Source organism: Colossoma macropomum, unplaced genomic scaffold (assembly GCF_904425465.1).
Source record: "Colossoma macropomum unplaced genomic scaffold, Colossoma_macropomum, whole genome shotgun sequence".
Classification (NCBI taxonomy): domain Eukaryota; kingdom Metazoa; phylum Chordata; class Actinopteri; order Characiformes; family Serrasalmidae; genus Colossoma; species Colossoma macropomum.
The window spans coordinates 5472874-5496181 of NW_023494787.1; the positions used below are offsets into that span (position 1 = coordinate 5472874).

Consider the following 23308-nt stretch of genomic DNA (forward strand, 5'->3'; position numbering starts at 1 on the left):
ATCTAGTTTTGTCATCTTCCACTTTTGTCCAAACAGTGTCTGCTTTCAGGAAGTGTCCTGTAGCAGTTTCCTGAGTGCGAGTGGTGAAAAGCCCAGTAAATCAAGGGACGAGAAAATGAATTTTATTTTTATTAACAGTGTTGTTAAAGGAGAGATGTGGAGCTTTATGGCATGTTCTTCCTGCTAGCATGAAGGAGATAATGTACTACACTGATTATACAATAAATATTTATATATTTATTATTTATAAATATTTATAAAAAGGGAATTCCATCAATTTTTAAAAAATGTATGCTTTGACAAGATGTAAACAAAGCCATTCAGAGTGGTTTGGAATGAAATGCTCCGTTCTGGAGTCAGAATCGTTCACAGTGGTGATGATGGGAACCAGACATCTGAAGAGTTTTAGCAAAAACTCTCAAACATGAGTAAAAATGTAATAATGTAAAAAAAATAATAACAATAGTGTAATAACAACAGTAATAAGTTAATCTCATAATGGGTATAAACCAGCGGTCTCCAAAGTCCGGCCCCAGGGCTAAATGCGGCCCACAGAGAGATTTTAATTGGCCCCCGGCTTCTGTTTTGCAGTGTATTGTAAGTGGCCTGCCAGCCGGTATGTTGCAGTTCTCCCTTTCACCTGATGGTGGCAGCTGACCAGACCTGCAGCTTCATTTACTGAACTACATTTAGTCAACACTACAGACATGAAGCTCAAACTAAACTCTGAGAAGAGCAAATTCAGTCGTTCAGTAAATATTAACCCTTTTACATTTGATATGTAAAGAAGTTTATCTAACAAAACCAAAAATCTATACATTTTTGTTTAGTTTGTCGCACAAAGTATATTTTTCAACGTGTAAACAAATGAATATGAATATGATAAATACATCAGACATTGTATTGTTACTCTTAAACAATTGAATGTATTTATTATAATTGTTTATCAATCCAAACTGCTCTGAATGAACAATCCAACAATGAAAGAAGCCTCAGGAATCTTTTCTGCAGTGATAGGAAACACAGCAGCTCACGGAAAGCTCAGTTTCTATGTGCTGATATTTTGAAAACTTAATATTTGGATCATTTGTGAATAATAGTTTGGTCCTCAGGTATTTTGACGCAGTACGATCTGGCCCTCTTTGAAAAATTTTGGACACCCCTGGTATAAACTACGCTATTTTTGAAATCTTGTTTTTTGGTGACTCACACGGTACGTTTGAATAGACCATCATGTGGACGAAGCCTACAGTTTATGTGCTTACTGGACAAAAATGCTCGGTCTGATTGATATGCTGTGGAAACGCAGCCTCTACTGACAGCTCTGTCTGCGGATGATTTCAAATAAAGCTGTTTCATTCAAAATAACTCTAAACTGAGCAAACAGCCCATTTTGACCCCCACGGACCCTCACAGAGCAGGCACTATTTGGGTGGTGGGTCATTCTCCACACTGCAGTAACACTGACATGGTGGTGGTGTGTTAGTGTGTGTTGTGCTGGTCTGAGTGGATCAGACACAGCAGTGCTGCTGGAGTTTTTAAACACTGTGTCCACTCACTGTCCACTCTATTAGACACTCCTACCTTGTCAGTCCACCTTGTAGATGTAAAGTCAGAGACGATAGCTCATCTGCTGCTGCACAGTTTGTGTTGGTCATCCTCTAGTCCTTCATCAGTGGTCACAGGACGCTGCCCACAGGACGCTGTTAGCTGGATATTTTTGGTTGGTGGACTATTCTCAGTCCAGCAGCGACACTGAGGTGTTTAAAAACTCCAGCAGCACTGCTGTGTCTGATCCACTCAGACCAGCGCAACACAATAAAATGGACAATGAGCGTAGAAACAAGGATTGGTGTTTATCTCATCACACCTCTCTGAATGACCTTGTTTACATCTGAACAGTTGAAGTAAACAAAAGATCAGTGGAACCCCTTTCTAAGACGTGGTGAGCGGGTAGTGCAGTGGTGATACGACCTACAACTGCTAATGATGAATATAAATCACCAGTAAAAGCTGTTAGAGCTTCTCACTGGTTCTCAAGTAGCGTTACTCATGATCTGTTAGCTACATTAGCATTTTAGACAAAGATTGGATTCATCAAAAAGGCTGAGGCTAAAATTGTCCTCCAAAAACACACCCATAATCCTCTGTATTTGCTCCAAATCGCTCTGCTTGCGGTCATGGCAGCGCTCCATTTTCCATGCTGCCTCATAAGGTCACTTGTTCACCTTTGAGATTTTAGCTGTTTTTCTTCAGTTCTCTTCAGTTCTTCTGTTCAGTTGAGTCTTGAACCTGCTGCGATTGGCCCTCGAACCCAGCATTCTGCAGGACATTTGGAAATTATTGGCTTTATTTGGAAATTATTGACTTTATTTGGAAATTATTGACTTTATTTGGCTGTATTTGACTTTACAAACGCATGCTATGGAAGTGAAAATGTAGTGTTGGTGCTACAGATGGAGTCTTGATGTCATTGTGATATTGGCTCCGTATGAGTGGGATCCCTGGCTGCTGAATGTGCTAACTAAGCCTGTATTGTTGGCCATAATTTACAGCGTTTATAACTGTGGAATTGTTGAGAGCATTTCAGAGTGCAGTATTTGATGCACTGACCACAGGGTTGGGCAAATTGACAATATTTTATGGCCATTGTGAAAAAATTACATGGCTGAACTCCTTCTTGAGTTCGTCTTGGGTGTTTTTAGGATTCCGAACACCTACTTGGGTCACAGTAAAGGAACAAGCCACGAGAGGCCGTACAGTGATTTTATTGTGAGTAAGGCACGATGTGAAGAGCAGTACATCTTCCTTACCTGTGATAAAAACTGTGGCCACAAACTTCTTATTACTTTCATAAAAGTGAAGATGATATAAAATGAGAAAAAGCACAATTTTGATTATATGTAATATATAATTTATCATGAATAATAATCAAAATAAACCATTATTCTGCCAAGAAATGTAGTTTCGTTTTAAGTCTGTGTTGTTGCCAAGCAACAGGACAGCAGCATTTAGTCACCCATCGCTGTGTCAATTTATTAACCTTTAAAACTTAGAATTTTTGTCCATTTTATCAGCTCCACTTACTATATAGGTGCACTTTGTAGTTCTACAGTTACAGACTGTAGTCCATCTGTTTCTCTGATACTTTGTTAGCCCCCTTTTACCCTGTTCTTCAGTGTTCAGGACCCCCATGGACCCTCACAGAGCAGGTACTGTTTGGGTGGTGGATCATTCTCAGCACTGCAGTAACACTGACGTGGTGGTGGTGTGTTAGTGTGTGTTGTGCTGGTATGAGTGGATCAGACACAGCAGTGCTGCTGGAGTTTTTAAACACCTCAGTGTCGCTGCTGGACTGAGAAAAGTCCACCAAACAAAAATATCCAGCCAACAGTGTCCTGTGACCACTGATGAAGGACTAGAGGATGACCGACACAAACTGTGCAGCAGCAGATGAGCTATCGTCTCTGACTTTACATCTACAAGGTGGACTGACAAGGTAGGAGTGTCTAATAGAGTGGACAGTGAGTGGACACAGTGTTTAAAAACTCCAGCAGCACTGCTGTGTCTGATCCACTCAGACCAGCACAACACACACTAACACACCACCACCACGTCAGTGTTACTGCAGTGCGGAGAATGACCCACCACCCAAATAGTACCTGCTCTGTGAGGGTCCATGGGGGTCCTGACCACTGAAGAACAGGGTAAAAGGGGGCTAACAAAGTATCAGAGAAACAGATGGACTACAGTCTGTAACTGTAGAACTACAAAGTGCACCTATATAGTAAGTGGAGCTGATAAAATGGACAATGAGCATAGAAACAAGGATGTTATGCCTGATCAGTGTAGAATGTAGCACTGTTTGCAAATGCAGACCTTCACTTTAAGTTAACCAGTTGCAAATGGGTGATTATGTAATTGTGACAGGCGTAATTTAAACCTTTCAAAGGTTCTCATACATCTCAATTATGAACGTCATTCGTTAGGGAACCAAAAGTTCATAGAACCCTTCGTGGCACTTTTTTGTATATATGATATATCGAATATCTAATAGAGACTCCTTAGGCAGAATACTGAGACAGTGCAGTTCAGATTGGCCACACACAGAATGTTAGACTGTGGTTGAGATAGAGAATGAGTTAAGTCTCACTGTCCCCTTTGAGCTCCAGCTGTGCTCTCATCCTATGATTTATGTTCTGTGATGCAGAGTTCACACCACAGAAACGCGATGGCGATAAGGTAATTGCGGTGGGCCTGCAAGTTGCAAAGCACTTAGCGACCGTCTGAGAAGAGAGAGGGTGTAGACCCTAAAACAGCCCGCTGTGCTAAACCACCGTCAGATGTGCAGACGTGTGCAGGGCCAAAACAAAAGCATTATTTAGTCTCAAGCTTCAGCTGCTCCAGAGGGAGCATCTCACAAAGCAGGATTTCTCATGAGCTGGATGACTTAAACGTGAGGACTGTCCAATAAGAAATGTCCCTCACATCTCCACCTCCCCTCTTAGTGGACAGGCTTGACTTTTGGCTTAAGGTTTGTGGTTAAACTAAGAAATGTGAAATAAATCCATCAGGAGGCATTGGCTACTGTACAAGTGTGTGTGTGTGTTCTTGTTGTGCTATACTTGTGAGGACCCTATGTCCTCGCTATGACAGGACTATATGAAATTTTTGCTGAAATGAGGACATTTTGCTGGTCCTCACCTGAGCATGTGTTGTTTTCACTACAATTACTTTTTTTATTTGAAAACTAAAAGAGCAGAAAAATTGCCTTTTGGATACTGAGGTTAAATTTAGGTTTAGGTTTAGGTGTAGTATTATTTAGCTACAGTAACAATAGAAGCCTATGGACGTCCTTATATGTATAGCAAGACAAACATGTTTGTGTGTGTGTGTGTGTACATATATGTGTGTGTGTGTGTGTGTGTGTGTGTGTACATATGTGTGTGTGTGTGTGTGTGTGTGTGTGTGTACATATATGTGTGTGTGTGTGTGTGTGTGTGTGTGTGTGTGTTGTGGCAAAAGGCACCTGATGGAATAAAAAAATAAGTGTTAAACATTTATGTACTCAGAAAAAAATGCTGTTATGTTTGAATTTAAAGACTGCAATATGCAAATTAGCTCTCCAACCAATCGCAGTGCAGTGTGAGCACTTTTGCGGGTGTTTTGACGAATCAAAGCGTTCATGTAAGCCCACAAAAGTAAATTACTTTGGTCATAATAATGTATTTAATTCTGTAACTGAAATAAGTAACAATATCATAACCAGTGTTATTTTGTACCCACTACTTAACAGAATACATTGTTGTTATATTGTTACATTGTTGTTGATATATCAAGGGAAAGTCAACCTGACATCAAAATTTCACCTTTTTTCTCATTGGTTCCTGCTCGTTGTCCCTGTTTAGCACAATTCATCACATAATGTCATTTACAACACAAAGTTCTTGTTTTCTTGTGATCTTCTACCAAGATCTTCTATTACTTACATACAAATTTGTTTATTTGTTTATTTTTTGTTTACTTTTAGGATCCCCATTAGCTGCTATTGTGATAGCCGCTGTTCTTCCTGGGGTCCAGTAGACATATCATACATAACAAAAGTGGTGCGGTGACAATTAACAATACAAGTCATACAAACACAAGAGTAAAAAAGTAGACCATGTAACCATAACATAACACAAGAAAGACGACTGAAAACTGAAAAATCACCCTGAAGAAAATTGTGTATATTTACAAAACTTTAGTGACTCTATTCTGGTAAATATCTACATTCCTACCCACTCCACCATAGTGTTGTTCCAGCTGCCAAGGACCTACCTACTTAACCAAATAATGAGTAGTGATTCTATGTATTTGGTGGTTTAACCATTCCCAAGGTCCTCACAGCAGCCCAGTATCATTCATCGTTACTATCCAATACCTGCTTTGGATAATCTGTACATAGAATATTAAAGTAAATTAAATTATTAATTTTTTAGGTGTCTTAGAACAAATCAATGTGATGGACTTTTACTTTTATTATTCGTTTTTTATTCTAATGATTATATGATGAGTTTACAAGCAGATACACATTTATTGCCAAAGGTATTCATTCATTCATTCATTTATTCATGTATTCATTCATTAAACAGTGCTGTAAGGCAGTAGGTCAGTGTGGTTAAAGTCACTGTGATGGGGAAAGCATAACACATTCTTTCACTTCCATGCTGTAACTGAAATGTGATGTATTTATGAGTGAGTCACTGTGATAGGTGGGGATGGTGGGAGGAACAGATGAAACACGATGTTATTGGTTAATATTGACATAACCATCAGGAAAACGTTTTAGAGGGCAAAACTCTTTTGTTTTGATAGAAGATGACAATAAAAACAAGAATTTTGTGCTGTAAAGAATATAATATGATGGATCATGGTAAATAGGGACAACAGACAACAACTAACAAGCTAAGAATGAGTCAAATTTAATTTCAGGTTGACTTTAACTTGATATATCAAGTTAACAATTATATTCTGTTTCAACTCACTAGGGCTGAATGATGCATTCAACATAGAATATGTAGAATATAGTTACATATTGCAATTACAGTATGCTTACAGTATCAAATACATTACTTCTACCACAGTAATTACTTCTGTTGGGTTACTTGAATGCCTTGATTCATCAAAACACAAAAATCTCACGGCTCGTTTGCGCATTGTAGCCTTCAGTGATATCGGTTTTGCAAAGGCTGATATCACAGTAGCGATTAGTTAAGGACACACTGTGTCGGGGGAGTGTTAAAGGAAAGGCAGTGGAGAGCTGACAGGCCGTGTTTGTGTGGCGGTTGTTTTGCGGTGAAGGTGGAATGCGGCCCTGTTCGGCCGGCTCTGGCTCGAGGGCGCAGCACTGTTTGCCTCGCAGGGCCTTCGCTCTTCATGAAGAGCCAAGCGTCTCTTTCTTTCAGCGGCCCTGTTTACACAGATACCTGCGGCCGAGCGTGGAGAGCCATAAAGGTGATCCGGCTCCTGCTCTGTGTGCGCAGCTCCGCGGTTGAGCGCAGGGGTGTAAATATTGTCGTTTCCACGGTGGAAAGGCAGGCTCCATGTTTGGGCTGCCGTTGGCTGAGAGCACGCACAGCCCTGACCCACTTCCACCCCGAGTCTCTGAGAGATGAGGGATGTGTCCCAGGTACTTTTGGGTCGGTTCTGGAGGTGAACTGTAGTGGTGTAGGGTGAGGCTGTGTTTAGCCAGGGTCTGCATAGACATGCTGGACCATTTCTGTTCTCCCTGTAGAGTGTAGAGTCTATAGTGTTGTTGTTGTTGTTGTTGTTGTTGTCTTTATAACAATAAAAAGCACAGTCACAGTTAGAACCTTAAGTTATCATTATTATTATTATTGTAATTTTTAACAAAAGAGTAAACTTTCAGTGTACTGTGGTAAATTTGTCACATATACAGTGCTAAACAAAAGTCTTCGGCCGAGAAAATATCGCTGCTATTGGAACAAAACCTCGTATCTCCATTTTTGTCGTTTTTCAGTTTTTGACGTAAATTGAAAATGCCTGTTGTCCTTTACATTGTATGTAAATTTCATGATGAATGGACCAAAAGAAACGTCTCAAAATGACTTGGAAAAACGTCTGGTTCCATTGACTTACATTAAAAGTAAAGTAGGTTTTTTCCTTCTCCTGTAAAGTTACCGTTTTGGAGATACAAGGTTTTATTCCGACAACAGCGAAATGTTGATCTGGGTGGTAAACATGCATTTGTCCAAAACACTCTCCTCGAGGAGGTCCAGCAATTCACAGTTACCATCCAAAACCTAGTTTATCTAAAATATCCTTCCTTAAAGCTGCACAGTGTAAATGCTAAAATATGGTGCACTGCTGACTGTTTTAACCAACATATCACTGCTGTCGGAACAAAACCTTGTATCTCCATTTCTGTCGTTTTTCGGTTTTTGCCATAGTTTGAAAATGTCTGCTGCCCTTTTACATTGTGCATAATTTTAATGATGAATGGACCAAAAGACATGACCCAGAATTACTTGAAAAGACGTCTGGTTCCATTGACTTACATTAAAAGTAAAGTATGTTTTTTCCTTCTCCTGTAAAGTTACCATTTTGGAGGTAAGAGGTTTTGTTCGCAGCGATATGTGTAGCTTTACTGAAAACTATAAATCCATGTTATGTTTTCCTCTTTTTTGGTTTATATTTAATTTATTTTAATGTCATATAGTCTTTAATGACATCCTTGCTGCTGACATTAATAGTTTCAAAGCATTTTCTTAGCTGTCCAAAAGGCAACCGCACACCAGATATGGATCACACATGGCAGATAGTACGAAGCGCAGCTAATCAGCATAGAGCAACGTTAAAATCGAGATCAGGTTTCCATCCATACAGAAACAAGGAGTAGTAAATATGGATCACAGGCTGCTCTTCATGCTGACAGACTGAGCACCTTTTCCCAGTAACCCATTTCAGCATAGCAGGTTATGTGGTAACACCTCACTGACTGCTGTACCTGCCTAAACTGGAGAAAATAAACAAGCTTTCTGATCCGAAACTTGGTTCTCTGACAGCGGCTGACTTGCTAAGGTTTGGTTGATTTTGCTGCTGGTTCAATAAATTGCAAGTTTACTGCCTTTAAATGAGTTATTCTACAGAAACGTCCACTTTTCTGTCTCTCCATAGGAGTCACTGGTGTTACCAATCGTCATTGGTGTTACACATAATAAAGGTAACACCATTACGAACGATTTTGCAAAATAACTGCTACAGAACATCAAACCCTATGCTGTCAGTCATGGAATATCCACTAAAATATGTAATTTAATCCATTTGCGTTCATTTTTTTCACAGTTACCTCAGAATAAAGTCGGTCACACCAGTGACTTCAGCTAAAAGCTTCATATGAAATCATGAGCTAAATGAGAAAATCTCTGATAACTGAAAGACTCAGTGGACTCACCATGTGCTTTTCTTCATAGATACTCAGAAAACAGGTAAAAGGAAATTGTGATGTCATCAGTGTGATTTTTATTTCAAAATGAGAGTTTTTTTGTTATGCGGTCACACCAGTGACACGACTCCTGGGGACTTTCATTATATATTTTATAATATTTATTTGGCATTTGTTTTCTTTATGTCACTTAATTTATATATTCCATCATCATGTATAGATTATTGCAGTTAAAATGGCAGAAAAACTTTTTTTTTTCTTCAAAATGTGGCCTCAGCCTTCACACATGACTGTGAGGATGAGCTCTTCTGTGGTGCTTGGAATTCTAGATAATTGATTTAAAAACCAATATTACTGAATTGAAGCTCAAGAAGGTGTCATTGTTAAACTAACATATTGTTTTATTTTAAAATCTAAATAAATTGTAACCCTAACATGTGTTTGAAGTGTAATATAACTGTAAACACTAGGGACACAAAAATGGACGTTTCTGTAGAATGACCCAAAGCAATTTTTGTTAAAATGATAAAACCGTGTGAAGTAGCCTAAAGGCTGCTGTTACTGTAGCAATTCATTGTCTTTTCTGTTTTAAAAATAATAATAATAATAATATAATCACAACATCAAAATGCATCAAAGGCTGCAGGATGGCTTTAGCCGTTTAACAAACATGACCACGGGTTAAAAAAAAGAAAAAAAAAGCCAGACAACGTGTCCGGGCTGATTCAGGACATGGACTAACTTTAAACATTAAAAGAAAGCAGATTGGGAGACAAATGTAATCACTTTTGTGCAGCTTTGTGGACATTTCAATCATCCAGCTTCATAACTGAATAACAAGAAGATGACAAACATGTCTGATTCTGTCGGTTATTGTTCTGTAAGCCAACTGAACTCTCAGGTACGGGTCAACTCTTATGTTAAGATGCCATAAACGAGTGTTTAACCTTGAGTTTTTCATATTTTTAGTTATTAATAACAATGTGAAATAGTATGTGTTTGGGGTATTCAAATACTGTTAATTAAAAAAAGCAAACATTTGACCTTTTAACTCCTTGAGACCACCGGTGGTTCCAAAACGCACTTCGTCGTATTCTTCATAATTTTCGTATCTCATAAGCTACATTCAAAAGGTGGGGGTCGTATGAGAGCTGTAACTGTCTTCTATCCAGTCAAATAGAAAGTGAAAGTCAACCCATTTTTCCACAAATCTGGGCTATAAACTATAAACAGATGGCGTCTCTTCAGTGATCTGCTCTGTAAAAATTATTTTAATAAAATAAAACAAAGAGCGTCTAAGATTTTTGGCTTTCAGCAGTAAATTGTAAGCATATAGCAATATGTGTGATCATAAAACACATGTTCTGTTAATTTGAGGGGAACTTTTACAAAAAAAATAAATAAATAAATAAAATAAAAATGTACATTTATTTCATGCAGTTACTGAATAATTTGCCTTATGATTTGGTCATGGAAATTCAGATGGACAAACCAAAATATACCCTGGAGAATAAGAGGTTAAGTAGCAAAAATGGATAGAATTGCTGTCACTAATACTGAACATACGGAAATGAACGGTTTTCTATTTTTGATTTAGTGCAAACGTTTGTCAGAGCAAGTTCATCTAGTGTCCCGTCCTGCTCTCGTCCTTATTCGGGCATTTTGTGATGCCATCCATCACCATCGAGTGCATTTGTGACGTGTAGATAGCGACGGCACCTGTGGGATTAACAATTAACCGCACTGTAGTAACGACGGCACAGCTTAAACCCAATAAAACGTTAAAGTGGTGTTGTGTGTTCTTTACTGTATTGCTCTAGCAGACGTGTCGGCTCACTCCTTTTTTTTTTTTTCTACCTTTCTTCCCCTCCCACCTGTTCTCTCTGCTTTCTCTTTTTTTCTCTCTGCGTGTGGCAGTTGAAAGGTCGAAGGCCCAGCAGGTGCGGAGTGCAGGCTCAATCAGACGGACTTCTTCTCTGGGTGCGATCACCGGGCCCTACCTGACCGGCCAGTGGCCGCGCGACCCCCACGTGCACTACCCCTCGTGTATGAAAGACAAGTCCACGCAGGTAAGCGCACCGCACAGCCTGCCTGTAAACGCTGAGCTTATCCGCAGGCGCGTAATCTTCGTACCGTATCTCAGAGGCCTGTCTTTTCATGTGTGTTTGCCAACGTTGGGCAACCAGTGATTGACACTCACCTACATTCTCCTCTCTGGGAATTGTTTACTGTGCGTGTCCTACTTAGACACAGCGTTTGAGGATATTCCTCAGCAGTCAGCAGCAGAGATGGCACCATTTTCTTTTCTGAAACCTTCAGTACTGATCAGATATTTCTTTCTTTAGAAACTATCAACTTTTAAATTGAGACATTTTTATTGATGAGAATCTAAAAGTAATCTAGGATGCTGAAGCGACTTAGTCGCTCTGTTAACCCCACAAAAAGAAATACACAGCTAACGTCACTTTACGCAGTGTGAGTAAATGCTGTTTCAGGATTGGATGATTCCCTTTTTTCCCCCTCTGATATCCCATCCAGCATTTTTGCCGATATCTACCAGAAACTGAATCTCTAGAGAGGAAAACATTGACGTCTGTGAATAACAAACATCGCATTTTATACTAAAAAGCCTCTGTAATCTTTATTTGAGCTGGCAAAATAAGAAACAAGCAGCACTGCTGTGTCTGATCCACTCGTACCAGCGCAACACACCACCACCACATTAGTGTTACTGCAGTGCTGAGAATGATCCACCACCCAAACAGTACCTGCTTTGTGAGGGTCCATGGGGGTCCTGACCACTGAAGAACAGGGTAAAAGGGTAACAAAGTATCAGAGAAACAGATGGACTACAGTCTGTAACTGTAGAACTACAAAGTGCACCTATATAGTAAGTGGAGCTGATAAAATGGACAATGAGCGTAGAAACAAGGAGGTGGTCAGAATGTTATGCCTGGTCGGTGTACGTACATACATACATAAACCAACCAACCCAAGGGCAGGGCTCCGGACTAATGCCATCCTGTAATAATAACATAATGGTTCACACTCGTTAAGTGATTAAAATCTGTCATTAATGTGACGAACCGGCGTCCTGAAATGACCCGCATGAGCTCATCCTACTCAGTAACGTCACGTGAATGAATCACTGCATCATCAGCACAAACTAACGAGCAGAACGAGCTTCGCTGAGAAGATAATTAACTCTGATCAGCTCTCAGCTTCATTATTAGAGCGAGACGAAGGAGAAAAAGGTGAGATGAGCTGCTTTTCCACCGTTTACAGGCTTTAACTTCTGTTCGGCGCTGCTGCCATGGTAACGCTGAATGATGGCGCAGTGGGGAAAGAAAGCACATGAATTCAGATCTGAGCTTCACATTAAGGTCGCATGGCCACGAGTCGGATACGTATCTGATCTGGGACCACATGTTAAAGTGGCTCAGATCGGAGTTGAAAAAATGTCCACACAGCCCTGAAAACATCAGATCTGAGTCACATTAGGGCAAAAAATCAGATTTGTGCCACTTCAACCTGGTAATGTGAACGTAGCCTAAATCCTTTCAGACCTGAATTGTGTTCCAAGGCACAAAAATCTGATTCTGCTCTATTCTTATTCTAAACCGAGTCAAAATTATGGTAAAGTAATAATCCTAATTACTGTTTATTAGCTTCTAGTTTGTGACGCCATTACAGTGAGCGCTGGTTCTGAGGGGCAGCAACATTACAGCATTGATAGATGACAGTTAATGCAAGAAAAACTGAACTCAATCATGTCGAACCGAAGTATAAATTTTGTGAATTTTTATGCCCCTGCTAATCCCATTCATCACTTAGAAGTGACTACTGGACCTCTGTTTTGGGGAGGGGGTGTCCGCAGCCAGTATATTACTCACTGATAAATTGACCAGTTTAGTTATTGTTAATGGCCGAGTACCTCAACCACAGCTAATAGTTACAGCTGATAATTCAGTAGTGTATTTTTAGTCAGTAGTGCTGAGCATTTCTGTTCTTTTCAACTCGTCTCAAATGGAGCATAGTGGACAACACCACAGTCCGGCACACAGATCTTACAAGTTTGATTCCTTGTCCAGCAAGAGCATGAAAACGTGTATCCAAATATAACTGTTTGGCCACAATGCTCCTCGCTCTCCTGCAAGAGTCTCTCTTTTATCATAAGAGACTTTTGTACAGATCAGTCAGTGGTGAATACTAGTGGTGGTGCATCCAGATGGTTCAGTGGTGAACCATGGTTCAGAGCAGAGAGAGGGGGCGGGGTTTATGCTGTTTATGCAGCCACGTTCAAATGACAGGGCTTTTTTCTGTGATGCAGGCAAAGTTTAAGAACTTTTATTTGTGTGAGCCAAAGTAGTCTGTGCAGGCACTTTTTGAAGCACTTATTTTTGCCGTATCCTCCATATCAGACACACACCCACACACTTTCTAAGCTACTTATCCTTCTGTGCCGTGGGGGGTGCTGGAGCCTGTCCCAGCAGTCATTGGGCGAAAGGAAGGAAACACCCTGGACAGGTCGTCAGTCCATCACAGGGCTCCACCATATCACATAAAATCGAATCTTGAATTTTGTGTATTGTAACATACAGGCAGAAATCCCACAGCTTTAGCCTAAATAAGACTCACTGGGGAAAAACTCTTACTATTACAGTCACCTCCCTTTCTACACTGTTAGAAATAAAAGCTCTGTGAAGGTACATTTTTCGTTTATTAAGGTACAAACAGTGTAAATGTTCCCTCAGAGGTACAGCAGTGGTTTTAAGGTCCAGTTGTGTACCGTAAATAAGTTTTCCCAGGTGAAAAGTTCGTATTTGTACCTATTCATTCATGTTTTAAAACAGAGCAATCAAATAAAAGCCTGGAGACGAGACGGGGTGTGTGGAGTCTAAAGGTACTGAGATGTACCCTTGAGGGTACCGACCCAGTGACAGTCCACTACCTTTATTTCTGAGTGTAAATGGCTCTGGATAAGAGTGTTTGTCTGATAAGTAGTGTAAAATATTTACGTTAAATAATCTAAATGTTTACAGTAGTTGTCAAATATGATTTTTCTGTGTCATGGCTGGTAATTACGGTATGAATTTATTTTAAAATGCTGATTTTTTTTTTAATTATCTGTGAGTCATATCGACACCAGCGAGGTATTATCAGTTATTGTTATCAGCCCAGAAATTCAATATTGGTGCGCTCCTTGTTTTAACTAGGAGACACAGTATCTAGTGTCTGCATAGACAGTGTGGCAGTACTGATGTCTGGAGTGGTTAGTCCAGATGCCCTACATTGTGCCGATATCCTGAACTTGAGCCACTGACATCCTGCATTCATCAAAGTACACAAAGAGAGACTCAATATGATGCCATGTGATCCAGCCGTGTTCATTCTGCCATGACACTCCAGCTCACAGAGAGCGAATCAGTAGGGTGTGACTGAGAATGTAGGTTGCTGGCTTTATGCTTTCAGATACATTCAGAGGCCACTTTACACTCGTTGTCCATTTCATCAGGTCCACCTACCGTATGGGTGCACTCTGTAGTCAGTCGATCCATTTCTCTGTATATTTACCCTGTTCTTCAATGGTCAGGACCCCCACAGGACCACCGTAGAGCAGGTATTATTTAGGTGGTGGATCATTCTCAGCACTGTAGTAACACTGACGTGGTGGTGGTGTGTTAGTGTGTGTTGTGCTGGTCTGAGTGGATCAGACACAGCAGTGCTGCTGGAGTTTTTAAACACCTCAGTGTCACTGCTGGACTGAGAATAGTCCACCAACTGACAGCGTCCTGTGGGCAGCGTCCTGTGACCACTGATGAAGGACTAGAGAATGGCCAACACAAACTGTGCAGCAGCAGATGAGCTATCGTCTCTGACTTTACATCTACAAGGTGGACTGACAAGGTAGGAGTGTCTAATAGAGTGGACGGTGAGTGGACACAGTGTTTAAAAACTCCAGCAGCACTGCTGTGTCTGATCCACTCGTACCGGCGCAACACACACTAACACACCACCACCACATCAGTGTTACTGCAGTGCTGAGAATGACCCACCACCCAAATAGTACCTGCTCTGTGGGGGTCCTGTGGGGCTCCATCAATGAGCGGAGTAAAGGGGAATTGTGTCGGTGGGCTACAGTCTGTAATTGTAGAGCTGTAAAGTGCTCTTATGTGGTAAGTGGACCTGGTAAAATGGAAAATAAATGTAGATACAACATAGGTGGTCATAGTAAAGTGACCAGTGAGTGTATTTGTATGGTGTTAAATTCACCTAGACTTTGGTTTTCTTATCGCCGTACCAAACTTTTAAAGATTAATAGGAATATGTTTCCTCACATATCAGAAACATACAATATGTTCCTTGTAGCAAACAGTCTAAGCTGAAAGCCATTATGTTCAGCCAGTCTGAGACAGACTTCAGTCGTTTCAGTAACTGACCGCATGTTGTCATGGTCAAGTATAGAATAGGACTGTCCTACCACCACTGGTCAGCTATACAATGAAAACTGAGGATTCTGGAGAAATCTACATTTAAATTGCTAATTGCGGGGCAAAATGAAAATGTCCTCCAGATGTAGTTAATCAGCCAAGACATGTTTGGTAACTGAAGTTTGCGTCTTTAGTTTTGCACTGGAGCTGCAAGGCTAATAATGGAATGGAAGATTACACCCCTCCAGTTAGCACTGTGCAAACTGCAAGCCAAGTTTTACCTAAATATGTCACAGAATCTGGAGAAGTACCTACATATGCCACATTAGTACCTAGTACCAGGCCTGCTGAACTGGGAGTAGTACCTAAATATGTCACACAATCTGGAGTAGTACCTAAATATGTCACAGAATCTGGAGTAGTACCTACATATGTCACATAATCTGGAGTAGTACCTACATATGTCACAGAATCTGGAGTAGTACCTACATATGTCACATTAGTACCTAGTACCAGGCCTGCTGAACTAGGAGTAGTACCTAAATATGTCACAGAATCTGGAGTAGTACCTAAATATGTCACATAATCTGGAGAAGTACCTACATATGCCACATTAGTACCTAGTACCAGGTCTGCTGAACTGGGAGTAGTACCTAAATATGTCACAGAATCTGGAGAAGTACCTACATATGCCACATTAGTACCTAGTACCAGGTCTGCTGAACTGGGAGTAGTACCTAAATATGTCACAGAATCTGGAGTAGTACCTAAATATGTCACAGAATCTGGAGAAGTACCTACATATGCCACATTAGTACCTAGTACCAGGTCTGCTGAACTAGGAGTAGTACCTAAATATGTCACAGAATCTGGAGTAGTACCTAAATATGTCACATAATCTGGAGAAGTACCTACATATGCCACATTAGTACCTAGTACCAGGTCTGCTGAACTGGGAGTAGTACCTAAATATGTCACAGAATCTGGAGTAGTACCTAAATATGTCACAGAATCTGGAGTAGTACCTAAATATGTCACAGAATCTGGAGTAGTACCTAAATATGTCACATAATCTGGAGAAGTACCTACATATGCCACATTAGTACCTAGTACCAGGTCTGCTGAACTGGGAGTAGTACCTAAATATGTCACAGAATCTGGAGTAGTACCTAAATATGTCACAGAATCTGGAGTAGTACCTACATATGTCACATAATCTGGAGTAGTACCTAAATATGTCACAGAATCTGGAGTAGTACCTACATATGTCACATAATCTGGAGTAGTACCTAAATATGTCACAGAATCTGGAGTAGTACCTACATATGTCACATAATCTGGAGTAGTACCTACATATGTCACATAATCTGGAGTAGTACCTACATATGTCACAGAATCTGGAGTAGTACCTAAATATGTCACAGAATCTGGAGTAGTACCTACATATGTCACATAATCTGGAGTAGTACCTAAATATGTCACAGAATCTGGAGTAGTACCTAAATATGTCACAGAATCTGGAGTAGTACCTAAATATGTCACAGAATCTGGAGTAGTACCTACATATGTCACAGAATCTGGAGTAGTACCTACATATGTCACATAATCTGGAGTAGTACCTAAATATGTCACATAATCTGGAGAAGTACCTACATATGCCACATTAGTACCTAGTACCAGGCCTGCTGAACTGGGAGTAGTACCTAAATATGTCACAGAATCTGGAGTAGTACCTACATATGTCACACAATCTGAAGTACCTAAATATGTCACAGAATCATCATTATGCACCTCAATATGTCATCATTATGCAAGTGTAGTAATTCTTATTTGAGTACAGCTTGGTAGGCTGCATAGAGATCCGGTCAAGTCACATGCTTCCAGTTTCTAGAGTGTTCTGAACTAAATTTAAAATAAATAAGAAAATAACATTTCTATTATTAATATAAATATTATTAAAATAATAAATTGTGAGCAGCTGCTGTACTAACTGTACTAACGCTGTGCGGAGAAGACTTTAAAACGTGTGATTTTGATTTCGTCACAGTAAACAGATCTTATTATCTGTCTTTGCTTTGAGGTTGATTAACCTGCTGTAAAACTGTTTAACCAGAAAAGAAAAGGAGGAAAGAAAAGGTGATATTCCCTCCTGTAGAGTCGGAGGCGGTGTGGACTGGACGCTCAGTCGCTTCGGGTGTGAATTTGATGTTACAGATGTTTGCAGTTCATTGACATTATCAGTGATTTACACTGTTAATACACAGCTGCTGCCTGATGAATATATTCTGATCTTCAGTAACTTAAAAAGATTAATTATAAAACTAAATTATTATTGCTTTTAAGGTTGATTTTGAGAACAAGTGTTCTGCTGTTTGGCCCTCATTTTTATAGAGACAGGCATAACATTCTGACCACCTCCTTGTTTCTATGCTGACTGTCCATTTTATCAGCTCCACTTACTATATAGGTGCACTTTGTAGTTCTACAGTTACAGACTGTAGTCCATCTGTTTCTCTGATACTTTGTTAGCCCCCTTTTACCCTGTTCTTCAGTGGTCAGGACCCCCATGGACCCTCACAGAGCAGGTACTATTTGGGTGGTGGATCATTCTCAGCACTGCAGTAACACTGACGTGGTGGTGGTGTGTTAGTGTGTGTTGTGCTGGTCTGAGTGGATCAGACACAGCAGTGCTGCAGTTTTTAAACACTGTGTCCACTCACTGTCCACTCTATTAGACACTCCTACCTTGTCAGTCCACCGTGTAGATGTAAAGTCAGAGACGATAGCTCATCTGCTGCTGCACAGTCTGTGTTGGTCATCCTCTAGTCCTTCATCAGTGGTCACAGGACGCTGTTGGCTGGATATTTTTGGTTGATGGACTATTCTCAGTCCAGCAGCAACACTGAGGTGTTTAAAAACTCCAGCAGCACTGCTGTGTCTGATCCACTCGTACCAGCACAACACACACTAACACACCACCACCACGTCAGTGTTACTGCAGTGCTGAGAATGATCCACCACCCAAATAATACCTGCTCTGTGAGGGTCCATGGTCCAAGGAGGTGGTCCTAATGTTATGCCTGATCGGTGTATGTGATAGTGTCAAACCTCTTAAGCAAGTCTGTTAAGAGATTTTAAACAAGTGTGGGAACTTCTGTAACTTGTTGGCTAAGCTAGCCTTGTAGCTCCAACACCAGTATGAAGAAGCAGACACCACACACAAACACAGACTGTTGCTTTAACCAGATTAACCCAGCAGCCCAAATATAAAAAAATTACATTTAAATAAAATGTAAATCTGCTGCCACCTGTGTGCATGTCCTTGTTGGCCGGTTGGCAGATTTCCTTACAGTGGTGGTGATAGGAACCAGGGGTCGCAGTGTTTACGCTGAAAATAAAACCCATTTTATTTATTATCCTAAACCACCAGTGAACCTACACAGCTTCTCTGATTTTGTATGTAATTTGGTAACGATGCAATATTAGTGAAGTTTTCTTTGGGCACTGTTTAGTCATACAGTGACCTACATGTACATTTCTGACCTTTCTGCCACTAATGTGTTTTAAAATTACATTTTTATCAAAAATTTTACTTCACAACCATCATAAAACAGTGTCTCAGGCATCAGGCAGTGTATTCAGAACACTTTTAATGTAATAACTAAAATAAGATTTAAACTTTTACCATCTTTTTTCCAAACCACTCTAAATGACTTTGTTTACATATTAACCATTGAATTATGCAGAAATTTCGGAAAAATTGGTGGAATTCCCCTTAACGGAGCAGAGCATGTGAAATGGCTGTTTGGCGTTGGCCTTAAAGGGTTAAATGACTAAATCTATGCAGGTCAGATGTGGGCAGGTGCTGACTTTACTGAGAAGGTGGTTCACCCCCACCTGCCTCCAGGTGTGTCCCTGGTTACAGATTAGCACACTCCCACAATTCCACTTACCACCTGTTGCCTCTGTCAGGGTGAGATTTAGCACCTGCAGGAGTGCGCTGTTTTCTCAAGGCATTGACCTTTTTGCCCTCGGCACACATTAACCAGACGCTGCCTGCTGGTCTCACAAAGCCCTGATTGTGGCTCTCAGTGCATTTGCTCCTGTTCTGCGGACTCTGGGTGTCAGATGAACTGGACTGTTTGGACAGAGGGTCGGCTGCTGGGATTCCTTATTCTTTATTTCCTCTCCGTCTCGTATTGCGTGCCATCTGACGGCTGTTGTGGATCTTTCTCGGTCCAGCCCGATCGGAACTCACCATTGTTCAGCTGAACATGTCTGAGCATGTCCATTTTCAGCAGCACATGTTTCTGCATGGGCTCTCGGCTCATAAGCAGGTGGTTTTAGGGGAGTGACTGCGTGCAGTTATGTAAAAACCGCGTGCTCAAATGTCTGTGGTTTATTGTGTGAAATGCTTCTTCTATTATACATTCATTAAGTATAAAACTTTGTGTCGCTGTTGTCAGAAGAGAACCTCGCATCTCCAAAATGGTAACTTTACAGGAGAAGGAAAAAACTAGTTTACCTTTAATGTAAGTCAATGGAACCAGACTTTTTTCCAGATCATATTAGGTCACTTCTTTTAGTCCATTCATGATGGCATTTACATACGATGTAAAGGGCAGGAGGTATTTTCAAGTTATGTCAAAAACTGAAAAACGACAAAAATGGAGATACGAGGTTTTCTTCCCACAACAGCGATATGCTACAGATATGCTACATAAAATGATCATGAAATGATTCTGTGATGTGAGTCCTGAGGACCTTTATAGCCGTAAAATCAAACTAATACATTTTAAATACAGTCGCGTGCTAAAGTTTGAACACCTCTCGGTCAAATGACGTATTTTGTTGATTTTCTAAATGAAAAGATGTTGACACATCCTCTATAGAGAACACACATAAATATTAAGTATAATATTTATATGTATTTTTAGTGCACAATTTCTCTTTATTTACTGAGTTTAGCATATTAGAAAAAAGTCAAATATTAAATTACTTTTGCACAGAGCATCTTATTTTATTTTTTTTAACTAATACATTACATTTAACTGATAAACTGTATTTGTGCTTTAGAATTAAAAGTGCAACATAATGTAATTTGACCAGGAGCACTCAGACTTTTGCGTTCGACTGCATGTCTAGAATTCTGAAATTTCTAAATAGAAAGACGATAGCATTGAGGACGAAGTAATAATGAAATGCTGGCACTTTATTAAAGGACAGTGTTCATAAGGCTACATGACACCTGCATAAGCATTTTATGACAGCTGACATAAACATACATGAACGTTAATAATACGTAGCATTTGTCAACGGTTGCATTTGACAATTTTAGTGTCAAGTTGACGTAACATCTGTGTCACATGTCATTTTCTGACATTAGGTAGTCGTGACACTCTGTGGGGTGAAATGTCACACTTTGTAGCTCAGTGTACGTCACAGTGACATAACACTGGTAATATGACATAGCTGACCTAGCCAGGTCAGACCAGTTAAACAAAAGTGGGAATTTTGTGTGGCCGTTACGTAAAGTGAGTTTCATTTTACCATCTGAAAGGTTTAACTTTGTCACATCAGCATTATGTCAGTGTGACATACACTAAGCTGCTAAGCCAGTTGTTATAATGTGCTGTTTTATTCCGCCCCAGAAAGTGTCGTGACGCAACCCAGCGTTATAAAATTCAGTGTCTCATGACATAAATCAAAACATGGAAGAAAAGTAGCCAGACAGCAATTATTGGAATTTATAAGAGTGTGTGTGTGTATATTATCAATCCTCATTGGTGTTTCACATAAGAAAGGAAACACCAGAGACATTTTTAATAATGCTTTTTACAAAAAATACAGAGCATCAAACCACATGTTGTCAATCATGGAATATCCACTAAAATATGTCATTTAAACCATTTGTGTTCTATTTTTTCACAATTACCTCAGAATAAAGTCGGTCACACCAGTGACTTCAGCTAAGAGCTTCATATGAAATCATGAGCTAAATGAGAAAATCTCTGATAACTGAAAGACACAGTGGACTCACCATGTGCTTTTCTTCATAGATCCTCAGAAAACAGGTAAAAGGAAGTCAAGTGATGTCATCAGTGTGATTTTTATTTCAAAATAAGAGATTTTTTGTTATGCAGTAACACCAGTGACACGACTCCTGGGGACAACAACTTTCATTATATATTTTATAATATTTATTTGGCTTTTGTTTATTTTTCTTTAAATCATATATTTCATCATCATGTATAGATTATTGCAGTTAAAATTGCAGAAAAATGTGTTTTTTTTTTCTTCAAAATATGGCCTCAGCCTTTACACATGACTGTGAGGACGAGCTCTTCTGTGGTACTTGGAATTCTAGATAATTGATCTATAAACCAATATTGCTAAATTGATGGATCAAGAAGGTGTAACTGTTAAAATAACTTAATGTTTTATTTTAAAATATTAATAAATTGTAACCCTAACATGTTTTTTAATATATCTGTACAAGCCAGGGACACACATATATGTATATGTATATATATGTATATATATATATATATATATATATATATATATATATATATATATATATATATGTATATGTATATATATATATGTATATGTATGTATATGTATATATATATATATGTATATGTATGTATATGTATATATATATATATGTGTATATATATATATATATATATATATATATATATATGTATATAAAATGAATACTGTTAAGTGTTAACTATGAAATTATCATTCAGAATATTTTGTATTTTAAAAGTGGTGATTAAATCACTTTATGAAAATATAAGGTAAATAAGAAATTACAGTAAATTATTTAGCATTTAATAACTTGTTGTTCTTAACCTACTTGAAATATTGAACAAATGGCAAAAATATTTCACTTTTGGGAAAAGACCAGTGATGAATGGCCCGATAGAAATACTCCACAATTACTTGCAAGAAAATCATGTTGTACGTTTTTTTCCCTTCTCCTGTGAAGTTACTGTGTTGGTCTGACAATGACCAAATATTGGTGTCTAGTTTAATATATTTCAAGTGCTCCCTGTTTTATTTATTACTGTATGCAAAATCACATGCATTATTTGGCCCACTGTATATGCTTTGTAGAGCTTATCTTGAGCTTAACTTGCAGCTAAATCTCTATTAAGTTCACTTTCGTTTTGCCTCTAACTTTAAATGACTCATATCCTGGACGCCTACTTTTTCTCTCTTTTTCGAAATGAGTGTAATGTAATGTGTAAATATTGTAAAATCGCGCTGTTTGCAGCTTAGCCCGTACGGTCCATAGTCCATCATGTTTTTGTGATGTCTTGAAAACCAACACATTTACATATATCCACTTATTCAGACTACAGCAGCGTAGCCCCGCCAAATCGCTCTGAAGTTACAAGGAGATTTTTTTAATGAGACACAGTACAGTCCGAAAAAAATCATTTACATATATCTGTCTTGAAGGCACAGTAACAAAACCAGCCTGTTTAATTGTAATGCCTAAAGAGAAGTTGGGAAATGGTCATGTTAAAATTAATTATATTACATGTAAATATTTATGGTACAAAGAACCACATAAGTGTCCTAAGGAGACAAATTACACCTAAAGCCAAAACCTAATTCTAACTCTAATCCTGGTTCTGATCCTAACCTTAACACTGTTGAGAATCGGCCGAATTCATCAAATAGTTAGTTAGTAATTTGAGCGTCTGTAGATAATCTATAGGAGTCTGTCTGAACAATGTGAGACCCAAATATTAATGATGAGTGATTCCGGGCTTCTGAATGTCAGTCTAGACTGTCGGTAAACTCTCACCGCCGTCTGTTATTCTAGCTAGAAATGCTGTATACTTTTCTTTTTTCGGGCTCCGGCTGTGTTATTTCTGATGTTGCTTTAAGAAGCCTGGTTCCACTTGAA

General features: G+C 39.3%; 1 protein-coding gene across 1 annotated transcript in view; it reads left to right on the forward strand.

Annotated features, from left to right (window-relative positions):
* The window catches only part of glcci1a (glucocorticoid induced 1a), an 83745-nt gene that overhangs the window by 29279 nt on the left and 31158 nt on the right, over positions 1 to 23308 (forward strand). The window contains exon 2 of the mRNA XM_036565950.1: positions 10865 to 11016. Coding sequence (XP_036421843.1) covers positions 10865 to 11016 — 152 coding nt within the window. The remainder of the gene's footprint in view (positions 1 to 10864; positions 11017 to 23308) is intronic.